This window comes from Nicrophorus vespilloides, unplaced genomic scaffold (genome assembly GCF_001412225.1).
Source record: "Nicrophorus vespilloides isolate i.1.1-1 unplaced genomic scaffold, Nicve_v1.0, whole genome shotgun sequence".
Classification (NCBI taxonomy): Eukaryota; Metazoa; Arthropoda; class Insecta; order Coleoptera; family Silphidae; genus Nicrophorus; species Nicrophorus vespilloides.
In genome coordinates, this window is record NW_017098422.1 from 34,426 (window position 1) to 46,319 (window position 11,894).

The 11,894-nt window shown below is 33.4% G+C and overlaps 2 protein-coding genes and 1 long non-coding RNA gene across 3 annotated transcripts; 2 read left to right on the top strand and 1 right to left on the bottom strand.

Moving 5' to 3' along the window:
* Window positions 1-5,511: 5,511 nt before the first annotated feature.
* Window positions 5,512-11,694, bottom strand: LOC108562399 (glycosyltransferase 25 family member). The gene is made up of 7 exons (XM_017920715.1): window positions 11,506-11,694; window positions 11,146-11,374; window positions 10,432-11,084; window positions 6,851-6,919; window positions 6,679-6,736; window positions 6,490-6,614; window positions 5,512-6,059 (listed from the first exon to the last, which is right to left on the bottom strand). The coding sequence occupies exons 1-7, from the start codon at window positions 11,676-11,678 to the stop codon at window positions 5,699-5,701; spliced, it is 1,668 nt and encodes a 555-aa protein (XP_017776204.1). The 5' UTR covers window positions 11,679-11,694; the 3' UTR covers window positions 5,512-5,698.
* On the top strand, window positions 8,891-10,385 carry LOC108562400 (trace amine-associated receptor 2-like; the record flags this gene model as incomplete). Its single annotated transcript, XM_017920716.1, is given in 2 exon segments — window positions 8,891-9,860; window positions 10,193-10,385. Coding segments are annotated over 2 exon segments (1,152 nt in total). The 3' UTR covers window position 10,385.
* LOC108562402 lies at window positions 11,386-11,886 on the top strand. Its single transcript, XR_001891061.1, has 2 exons — window positions 11,386-11,634; window positions 11,676-11,886. It is a non-coding gene; the product is annotated as an uncharacterized LOC108562402 (long non-coding RNA).
* Window positions 11,887-11,894: the final 8 nt, after the last annotated feature.

Genomic DNA, 11,894 nt, shown 5'->3' on the forward strand with positions numbered 1-11,894 from the left:
TTTAGATGTATATCGATTAATTAACGATAACTGCAAAGTTTAGTGCGAAACGAAACACGCTGTCCAATTAAAAAAAGGAAGCGGGATTTTAATGAGACTTCGATTTCTGCAAATGTCCTATGTAAAACATGATTAATATAAAATGTTGAACAGAAAATCAACGAAATCAGTGGTTATTGAATATATAGCAATTCCTCGCATAGTGCGGGTTACGTTAATATCCCGGACTGTTTGAAACCGCACGAATTTAGGAACTAAATAAACATTAAAAGACGTATAAAAATAGATTTGATTGTATAAATGAAAAAAGTCGATCATTAATTAATAAAAAAATATTCTTTACACTATTTTTTAGATTAATTCGTTAATTATAATTTAGTTTGTTTTGAAATTATGAAACTGGACTATAGAGAATCCTAGTTATTGCAGTATTTAGAAATTATTCTAAAAATTATGTCTATAACAAGTTTATTTGATATTAGAAAATTAAATAATTTACTTTTGTAACAAACGTCTCATATATTGCAAAACTTTCAAAGTTAATATAAACTTAATTTTCCTAATAGTATAATAATTGGTTTCGTGTTATTCAATACTAAAAATCTATATAAAAATTAAAATTCGATTCCAGATTTTTATTTTAAAATTTAAACATCAGACAAACAAAAGTTATACCAATAAAATTTTGAGAATCTATGTTTTATTACCGTGTTGCAATTTTTGACCGTGTTATTCAAAAACCAATTACCGTGTTATTATTCAATAATATTTTTAGTCTTTCGACGATTCCCTTTGTTTATGTTGTGGAATGTGTGGTGTTCAACAACTTTACTAAATCTTACTAATTACCACTAATTTGTTGATTTCCTAAGAAGACATTTGATTTAGTCAATAGGTCAATTAGTCAATAATTGGAAAGGAAAGGTATTAGGCACATTTACACAGTATAATGTAGACATAATAGGACCCCATGTTTGATAGCCAATCGACCTAATAATATTACCACAATATATCCATTTGTAATTATTGACCTATCTCGATACAAACTGCAAACTCATGATAATCACAGTTGCATTCACAATTAACCGAAATTACCACAGCCATTTATCCCAACTTGATAATCTCCTTGCCCTAATCTTATCCATAAACGTTTACAGCTTTCAGGACGCATTTATTGTATATATACTTCAATCACGCGGTGTCCCACTTTCCAAACAAGGAGCAGTATAAACTAAGGTACATATTGAGCGCAGTTATCTGAAAATCCTTTAACCAATGCATTAAGGGATGCATTCACAGGCAACACATTAATCTCGAGCAACAATAAAACCTGCTGCGCTATCTAGTGCTCTCGAAATACTAATTACTTAATACTATACTCATATCGTTAATTTAAATGTATACGTTATATTCATTAAAACGCAAAACAAAAATTGAAATTTATAGTGCACAAGGTTCAAATCACATCCACCTGCGATTTTCAGTCCTTCCATTATTATTTTTTTGCTTTTTTCTGTTTTAAACGAAGAGAAGCACTATTTCTAAAGTGGCGTATCATTTTGCACACTTCAACATTTTCCACTACTACTCGACTATTTTATTCGTTTCCCAATACGCTCTTCAACATTTATGTACATTTCATCCATCATCGTCATTTTCGTATTCCTAATGTGTTTCGCTCTTTTCACCAATTTACTGCGTAATTCTCTGTCACTGTCACTCGCATTATTAACGTAATTGTGAAAAATAAAGCGATTTATTTTCAGCCATTTTCAGGCTTTCAAAAAATTCCATTAATATTTATAGACACACTATCCGAATTGACCCAAAAAGAATAAATATCTTGTTCAATTATTCAAAGCGAAAAAACGTTAAATTTTCATGCAGATAGTCACAAGTCCCCAACCAATAATTTTATATTTAGTCACTTTGTGCATTTGTAAGTAATATATTATAAATATTTATAAATATGTCACGTGCACTTTATATAGAAACATTAATTTACTTATAATACAAAAAGTCTAAACAAAACAAAATTTATCATACTTTAGGTGCATACAAACTACTAGGGATATAAAAAATAGTAATTTCAGATTTAACGAATGTTTTTTACAAAACTTGTAGTTATGAAAATAACAGTAATTAACTATATATTCTGTTCTTAAAAATAACTCAAGTACTTTAAGTTGTCAAATTTAAAAGCTTCAACTGTAATATATTTAACATTGGAAAACTGGCTCACTTTGACACAAGGTGACAGCTGTCATTTCGCGACTCCTTAAGAAATTTTAACACGACACATTGGTTCAGAAACGCTGATACTATATATATATCAATGAATTATCAAAATATATCATTTATTGACTACAAACCTTTTTGAAATACAGCAATATTAATTGATTATTTAATAAACGTTTTATTCAATTCGAGTAAACTTGAACTGTGTGGCTATTAATTATCGCTTTAGTAATTACAACTGTGTCCATGTTCCATGAATATCTCCATTTGGAAAGCTCGGTTGTACGCGATGTGATGGATAAACCTTCATCTGCTTTACCCCATTTTCACTAGAATCTCATCAAGTAATTAATTTTCTTAACCTCCGTTAACTCGCCCAGATCCATTTAATCCTGTCTATAGTGACTTGTCAAGAGCATCTTTGCGTTTCCCCTCTTTGTTGTGTTCAATTTTAATTCATAAATCTTAATCCGACTTTGTGTATTCTTCAAATTGTTCTCAGTTGTTTCATTATGTATTTGTTTACTTTGTAAAGTGAATATATTTCAATATTTGACTCAGAATCATAAGTAAATGTATTCATAAATAATATTTTTGATGTTCTAGTAAAAGCATACATTTTTACAATTCATTGATATACCAGCGTTTCTCAACCTATGTGCCGTGTTAATTTTTTTAATGGGTCACGAAATGACAGTTGTCACCTTATGTCATAGCTAGACTCTTTAAAAAAATAGTTCTTCTTTTCTTTTACAACAGATGAAAAAAACATGCAAAGACTGAAAAACGTAAGTGGATGTAATTTCAACTTTGAATACTAAAAATTATAATTTTTGCTTCACGTGTTAATGAATACAACAAATAATATAATTCATTCATATAAACTCGCTAAATAACAGCTGTCACCTTGTGTCAAAGCAAGGAACTAGCAAAATAATCTTAACAATAACTACAAACAAAAATTATAACTTATATTAAAATCAGTTTTACTAAAAAACATGTACACTTAACACTTATAGTCAATTATGTTTATGTTTGTAATGTAATCAATAGACTTAATTATCTATTCAATTAAATCTATTGGTTTTCAATAAATTAATATTATTAACATAATTGTAAGTTATCATAAAATTTCAATTAACTACGCAAATTACAGGTGATAAAGAACAATATCAAAACGCTACAAAAAAAAACATCATCAGTTTGCTGGGATTCCCGAATGACCCCCGCGTTTATCTATATCTTTATTGTTCTGCAAATGCGGACCTTCAATTTTTTTTCCTGTTGTTGTCATCAAAGTGCTCGTCCCGACAGCGCTATTACATTATTCATTATTCCGGTGCTGATATAATTCAACGCAGATAAGGTGTCATTCGTTTCCAGCGTTCGCATCCGCAAATATTTGCGTTCCGTTTATTTCCATAAGGGGGGAGAACGAAAGAAGGAAATATCCGTTTTTCAACTCATTTCCGCTCCTCACGCATATTTACTCGTTTAACTCTCTCTACAAAGAATTGTCATAGAGCGATGATCGATGTATGTTTTGTTGTTGTTATTTGCACGTAGATTCCAATTTATATTTATTTGCAGTTCAAAATTCAAAACCATTCTTTGAGAGAAAGAGTTTTATATTCGGAAAGTTTGTTATTATATAAGCTCGCCACAGGCATAGGATAATGATTATCCTGCTTTGCAAACTACGCGCAACAAAGCTCCTGCGTGCATTTATATTTTATTCGTTTCAAAAAATAGTTATTATCCCGTCGCTTCAGGAAATTTGAAATATTCAAAATGTTTGTTTCAAAATAAGTTTCAAAAGATTACGAGTGCTGATTTAAATGTGTTTATGTGTTGACATATTCAATATGTTTCCAATAACAAAAACACAATTTAGACTTTGTTTGAAATTTAAGTTTGACACACAAAAATGAACATAAATCATAATTATGTTGTTCAACGTAAATTCTGTAATCAAATCAAATAAATAAAAAAAACTGAGTTAAAGCAGGATTAATTGGTTTAAATAGTAATTTATCTGACAAATTTAAATCTAATTTTTAGAAGAAAAAAAACTTGTACAAAGAGATCAATCATTAAAAGTATGATTTCAATATGATTTCAGTAATAAAAAAAAATGCTTGTTATACAAAGAGATTGTAACAAATCGGTGTGAATTAGTACAACTATTAGAAAAATACTATTTCAAAATAAAATGCGTACGTTACTAAACTAAAAGAAATATATAACAATTTTATAAGCATGGGCTGAACCAGGCGCATCCACATTTTTTCATAATGTAAAGATGCATTTCTTGCAATTGTAAGTAGATAAGTCAGTTAGTAGAATATATAATAAATTTAGAATTAATATCAAATTGTCTTTGTTCTATTAATATTGAGTCTATTTGTTGTAAATATTCATAATTAATGATTATATATTATTATACTTAAATAACATTTGTATAAACAAATTTATTGTAGTGATAGAATAAACTTTATTTTTTATTTATTTTTAAGTACTATCTACTTTATTAACAAACATTCAGTAAACCTGACATTTGTTGGTGTCACCCTACGGCAATTTACCTTAATTAGATAGTAGTACAGGTTTAATTAAATCTAAGTGGTAGATGCTGTGGCCTGCATTGCTTCACTTGTTGGGTTGTTAAGCGACAAACCAAGGCGTTGTCAAGGAGATTGATTGCTAACATTTGTGTCTTTCGAGCGTATTTGAATACCTGCGACCGCCTTTCACAATAGATTAAACTGTTTTCATTTGGAGGTCCTCGTGTATACTCTTGTTTTACATGCAACACAAATGATCCATCTAAGATTGTTCCTCTTCAGAATCTCAGTTTAATGCTAATATCAGATCGACTGCTGTTTTTTTACAACTGTATTCTTTAAATTCAGATAGGTAATCGAATTATATTGCTTAAAAGGACTTATTTTAAGTAGAAAAAGTACTTGAATTGATTATAAAAGTTTTCTTTCAACTGATGCACCCAGCTGTGTGCAGTATGAACGTTACTGTTATTACAGTACTAAATGTAGAATAAGATAAGAACACGATGGAGAACGAGGCTAGGAAGGGTAGTAATAATAAATGAAAAGTATTGATATAAATTTATTAGTAAAAGTATAAATCTTTAGAATATACATCAACAAAACAAAATCTGTAAATATATTTATATTTGTAAAAAATAAAAATAAAACATATTTATATGGCACGTTCAAATTAAAGTAAATTGATACGATTAATCGATGCGTGAGTATAAAATATATATATTTATATAAAAATTTGGAAACGCGATTGAATAACAATTGATAATAATTAAATTCGCATTAGTGTGAGAAGGAAATACGTATTAATTTGCAATAAGGCACTAGTCTTTCGAAATTAGGAACACAAAAGTAATAATAACCGTGCGGAATATGCGCTCGAGTGTTACGAACGCATTTTAAAATTCGTCTCTGGTATTGTTTTGGACTATAATCGAATCTTCTGTGTCGCTGATGTATCCGTTCTCCCCGGTGTAATGAGTGGGATACAGGAGGAGAGGCGCCGCGGATAAAGCGACCAGATCTCGCTGCAGGAAGTGGCCTTTCCAATTCGCTTCGGGGTGACGGTCGAATAAAATTGGAAAGTACTCGTCTACAGGAAGTAGCCTCTTCAGTGGCTCCGCTGCCAAAAGCTTTTCCGCTCCGCGAAGACTTAACACGTAGCCCAACGTCCAATAGGAGTAACCCGCTTCAACCAAATACTTTGAATTCGGAACCCAGGATTCGTCGCTTTCCTGCAGCCGCTTCCTGCCGAAATATCTAAGAAAAGAAAAACAATGAAAGTGATCCAAGTTAAGTTATTTTTAAATTTTAATAAGCTGAGTACAGTTGTTTAGGTTAGATAAAAAAAAACTTTACTGATTTTAACTATGGAATCAATTAATATTGTTAAATATTTGTGTTCATTCTTTCTTTAACGTAGTATTTGAAAGAAAATACATATTTTAAAGTGACAAAATACTTAGATTAAATACTGTAATTTCATATTTAGGTTAGGTTAAATTAGGTTAGGTTACAACAGATATAATGTAAATAGTTTCTCGCATGTTAAGTTATGATAAGTATTATTACAAAAATATAACTAATTAACTAATTTATGTATAATTAAATATATTTCAACCCAACTCATAATAAATTAGTTAAATTAAATTAGAGAAAAAGAAAACTTTATAACTTCATATGTACTTACACTAAATCCCAGTTTGGTAGCCGATGAACCTCATCCATCAAATTTCTAACTTTGATCCTGAAGAACGGCTCGAACCTAATATCGTCTTCCAACACCAACGACGTTTCGTATCCCTTCTCGATGATCTGTAAATTGCAAAAAATCAATTGAGTTCGTGCCCTCGCAATTGCAGCTTCTTTGCAATTTCACCTCCATCCAGATGTTGTAGTGACTCATGAAGCATCCGATCTCCCCCAACGTCATGGCCCTATGCGATAAAACAACAAGCAAAATTAGAATAAAAGAGAGCGGCGGACAAAAAAGGTGGGGTGTTCGAAAACGTAATTTGTCTTAATTAGCGGAGGGTAATGCAATTACCTACCGTTTGTGAAAAGGATCCGCGTACTCTGGCAAGAAGTCGATGTCACTTAGGAAGGTCTCATTTAAGTTCCTGCAAGACAAGACGAAAGATTCTTTTAATTTTGAAGCGCTGCCGATTTTCGTTTAATCGATGCATGTGTGCGTCCGGCGGATTGAGAATTTAATTATTTTTGCGGTCGTCGATGCTGGCTGAATTCCATTGGAAGTCCGTAGTTGTGCATTTGTTTTCGAGGGGGGTTGGGGGATCGGGTTTGTTCAACATTTAATTAAAATAATATTATGTGCGTTGGCATTTTTAATTCTCACATCCGGTCTCGATTTGCGATAAATTTATATTAACGAAATGAATTTCCATTATTTTCGCGTGCACATTTTCATTTGCTTTTTCATTATATATCATCAATTATGCGCCAAATTTAATTTTGCAGTTTAAAAACAGAATTATAAAAATAAACACGGAAATTTCGCAAATTTCGATAACAGAAAACGTAAATTAGTCAATACGTCAATAATAATTACATAAAATTTATTTTTTTTAAATATTTCTAAAGAAACGCAATACATGAGAAATTGTTATTTGAAAAGTAGTGTCTAGTATTTACTTGTAACAAGATAGACTATAGAGCAGCATTTCTCAACCTTTTTTGTCGCGTGACATAACATACTTGTTTCTAGTTCATTATACAACTGCTATCACTTCGCGACCCAATAGGTTGATTAATTCTAATTTCATCGACCTGTCGAAATGTTTATTACAAACTATACGCATATAGGAACAGACTGATAGGGGTTTGCTAATATGCATAGATAGAGATTCGCTGAAAAGATGGAATGCTCAGGGTAGTAGATAGAGCGGAAGATGTCGACAATGTGGGTTGTAAATTGACATATATCGATCCGAGCGTATTTAATTTATTAGATTGCGAACTGAGCTGAAAGTATTCCAGAAAATGTAATAATACATTCTCAGATCGAATGAGAATGATATGAATGCATAATTTGATGATGTTTACTTTTCATCTATTCGAAAAGAATCTCGTTAGCAATTTCCCAAATCCGCATTTCGTTCAATTTGTTATAAGAAAAAAACAATCCTTCCAATTCACATATTGTACTGTAATGTCATGAAATTGTAATTTAACAATTAAGTAAATAACATGATTACTATCTGTTTCAGAAATAAATGTAATTAACGCATTTGTCATTTAAATATGTAAAAGATATAATCGAGATTAAACTCTTTTAACAGCGACCGGATTTAATGAATTAACCATACGCTTTGAAATCTGTACTGCATTGTGTTTTAAACCGATGCTTGGATTACTAAGTATTCTGATGAAGTAATATTGTTTACAGACTCCTGTCTATTAAGTAAGGAGTAGGGGATTTCGACTCGCTACAGATAAAACTGAGTGGATGAAATTATGAAACCAAAGCGACGGAACTAACTAATTTCAACGTCGCGTCGCGTTTTAACGTTTTGCTTGCATATAGGAAGCAATTAACGCTTTATCACGTTTTAACAATAAAGTAGAGAGATACGAGAATTAATCTCAAATTAATTACATTTAATTAAAATATATGATTTATAGAAATCAATGATGTAAAATATTTCATTTCTATCGATTTATTATGAGGAAACCACGTTTTCTTAATTGGTTCGTTAAGTAATAACTTTTAATTTACATTTATAAATTGTTTAACATCTAAAACCATAATTCTTATATAATTGTTCTTAAAAGTGAAAAAGCCAAGGATCAAATTTTAATTGTGTGTTAAAATTAAAGTTTTCTATTAAGTTCAATATGGAATATGTCAAACATCAGAATGTTGGGATGAAAGAACAACTGGGACACAGAATGCGTCGTGTACAGCAGGACGATACGACAAACAAAAGTAAAGCAGTCTTGAATTCAATCGATTTCATTTTCTAATTATCCGTTCTTACTTAGCTTGCAATACCAATAACATATATTATAGCCTTTTAATTATATTACTCTAAATATATTTTTTCATTAATTTTGATTTTATGTTATTTTTCAGAAATAAGTATGGATGTGAATAGGACGAATAATAGAACATCATCGGATGAAATGGACGAGGATACACTGCTGCTGATAAACCTGTACCGCTTTTTAATCCCTTTGATGTGCGTCTTCTGCATGATATCCATTTGCGTCAACATCCGAGTATTGCTGTCCGCACATTGGATCCGAAGACCTCTTTCGCCCACTCTCCACATCAGCTTAAGTTTAGCAGCGGCCGACGCCTGCTCGTCTCTCCTCCTCGGAACGGGTCTAATAATTAACAGCTACCTACCGATTGTCCATAACATGAAGATCCTACCAACAATATCCTTCATCCAAATTGAAATGTTTAGGTTGAGCGGAATCCTGATTACCGTTGCTCATCTACTCGCATTGAGTGTAAACCACTGGCTCGGAATATTAAAGCCTCTGCACTACACAACGATGATGACGACGAGGAAGGTCACCATCGTGATTGTGATGCTTTGGATGGTGCCCACAGGACTCTTCGTCGTCTACTTCCAAAGCAAAGTCAACTCGGACGGATTGGAATCTTTGAACATGCTCACGTTCAGACTGGTGTTCTCGTCGCTGCTCTTTGTTCCGTTGATACTCATGGTTCTGTTCTACACGCACATTCTATTCATGGTAAGGAAGCAGCAGAAGCTCTGGGCGCAACTGTCCAGATCAGGCAGCAAGAAGAGCAAAGGCACTTGTAAATCGCAGCAGCAGAGAAGGACGATGGAAGGAAATGTTAAGGCAATATGCACTACTCTCCTAATACTAGGATCATGTCTTGTTGGCTGGATGCCTGCAACGTTGACGTTCTTGCTCATATGCGACGAGGGTTGCGTCTACCTCAGAGACGACATATCTATAAGCCCAACCTTCCAATTCATGATACCATGGATGTGCAACACACTGTTGATCCTTAAAACTTTAGCTAATCCCATAATATACTCCTCGCGCATGATCGAAATCAAGGTACGACTTAACACATTAAACAAACAATTAGAAATCTTTGATAGAAGAGAATATACCAAAATATTATAGTTATGAAATGAACATGACTAAAACTGCAAACTAACGAAATTATATTAATATGAAGAAATGTTGCGAATTTATAACTATTTCCAATATATTCCTCCTCAATTTGTAACATATTTTATGTACAATATTATTGTAATACTAACTCAATAGCATCAATACTGCCCTTAATATCAACTTAGATTATATTAGTCCATGTTTCAAGCATTTCAATATAGTTTATGATCATTGTATTGTTGCTAGTATACTTAATGTGTCTGTAATTTTAGGAAGGTATAAGGAAGATGCATCACGCCGCAAACCGCGCCTTCTGCAAGACAACGACTCGTACCAACATGAACCGCCCCATAATCTATAGCCAATCAAACAACGCAGGCGGAACTGCACTTTACAAATTCAACGGAAGCCTGGGAACCACCAGGAAGAGCGTCCGTTGCCAATACCCCAACACCCCAGTATAAAATAAAGACTATTGTTAGACAGAAAAATAAATAAAATTTCTACTTACTTTCCATCAACCGCGTCAATTATTTGCACATCCAATCCCAGCTCATCGAAGCATTTCACCATGCGATCCCGCCTCTCCGGTCGTCGCACCAAATTGATCATGAATATCTTGTCGAAACCCAGACTATCCTTCATAACCGGCTCCACGTATTCGGCCAGTTTAGAATCAACCTCCAAATCGATGTACTCGTTCAACATCTCCAATTTCAAATTCGATAATTGTAATAAATCGAAAAGTACGCCTTCCTCTTGATCTAAGGGCACCATGATGAATCCGTAAGTCTCCTCGTTGCAAATCATCAGATCAATGTTATTGCTTTTCGCGCTCATAGCAAAAATGATAATATCGTCCTTCGGTCCATCGTACTCCTTATTATACTCAGGATTGTAAGTCAACAAATCCGATTCTTTATTACGAAGATCTATTAGCACGCAAGAGTGTACCATGGGTACAGGAAAACAGCCTTTCTTCTCTCTATTTAAAACCGGTTTGTAATCTTCGGTTCGCTCATAGTAGTAATCATCTGTCATTCCGTGCCAGAAATTCGAATACAGTCCATCGGATTTGAGCATCGGCGCAGCGATTGTAACATTCTTGGAAATCAGAGATTTCAGCGTTCTGGGATTGGTGAGGAACGCGTCCGCATCTATAACCTGTAAATGCGTTTGAGAATCAGTAAACTTGCATCATAAATTCGCAAATTTTCAAACTCACTAATAGATAATCGGCCCAGATGCGACGGGCGTGATTTAACGCTGCCTCCCGTAAATTGATAACGTGATTGAAACGTTCGGATGTCCAGTGAGCTGGACCGCTTTCGTTCTCATATTTATCTGCATCTTGCAAATATTCCACATTCACCGAATGGTAATGGTTCTCGTTGAAGTACAACCACTTCTTGATGATCTCGATCGAGTTGTCAGTGTTGTGATCGCTGCGGATCCTGAAACATGCATCGCGTTAATATCTATCTATCAATAGAATGGCAACATGGTGTGGGCGTGTCCAACAGGTAAACAAATCGGAACGTGTTCTGTGATCGCATGCGGTAATTCGATTGGTTGTGATACTAACCATAATGATATCCTGTGCTTCGGATAGTCCAGCCTCTCCAAATGTGTAAGGAAATAGGGCAGAGTGTGCCCTTTGTTTCTGATGAGCACGCCGACCACGACGGTCGGCTCTTTCACCTCTGCCAGCAAGGTTTGCGAAAGTGCGAACAGTATCAGCACAATTGATTTCAGCATTGTTCCAGACTACAAACTAAAGGAAATTAATACTAAGAATCGGGAACGCCGCCGCTCCGATCGATGCATGAACTTGAGATGTTTTGGCTCGTCTGCAACCAAGCCAACGCGGCTCCAGATGTTTTCAGACGGCCATGTTTTCAGGATTTCAACATGTGGCGGGAATAATTTAAAACGTACATAAAATTTATTATAGAATGACTCTTGTATAAAAAA

Excerpts from the sequence above, each read along its gene's own strand:
- LOC108562399 (XM_017920715.1), bottom strand. The coding sequence starts at position 11,678 with ATGCTGAAATCAATTGTGCTGATACTGTTCGCACTTTCGCAAACCTTG. Across the intron at positions 6,920-10,431 it reads ATTGACGCGGTTGATGGAAA|GAACTTAAATGAGACCTTCC; the intron begins GTAAGTAGAAAT and ends CTTGTCTTGCAG. Across the intron at positions 6,615-6,678 it reads ACTACAACATCTGGATGGAG|ATCATCGAGAAGGGATACGA; the intron begins GTGAAATTGCAA and ends TGCAATTTACAG.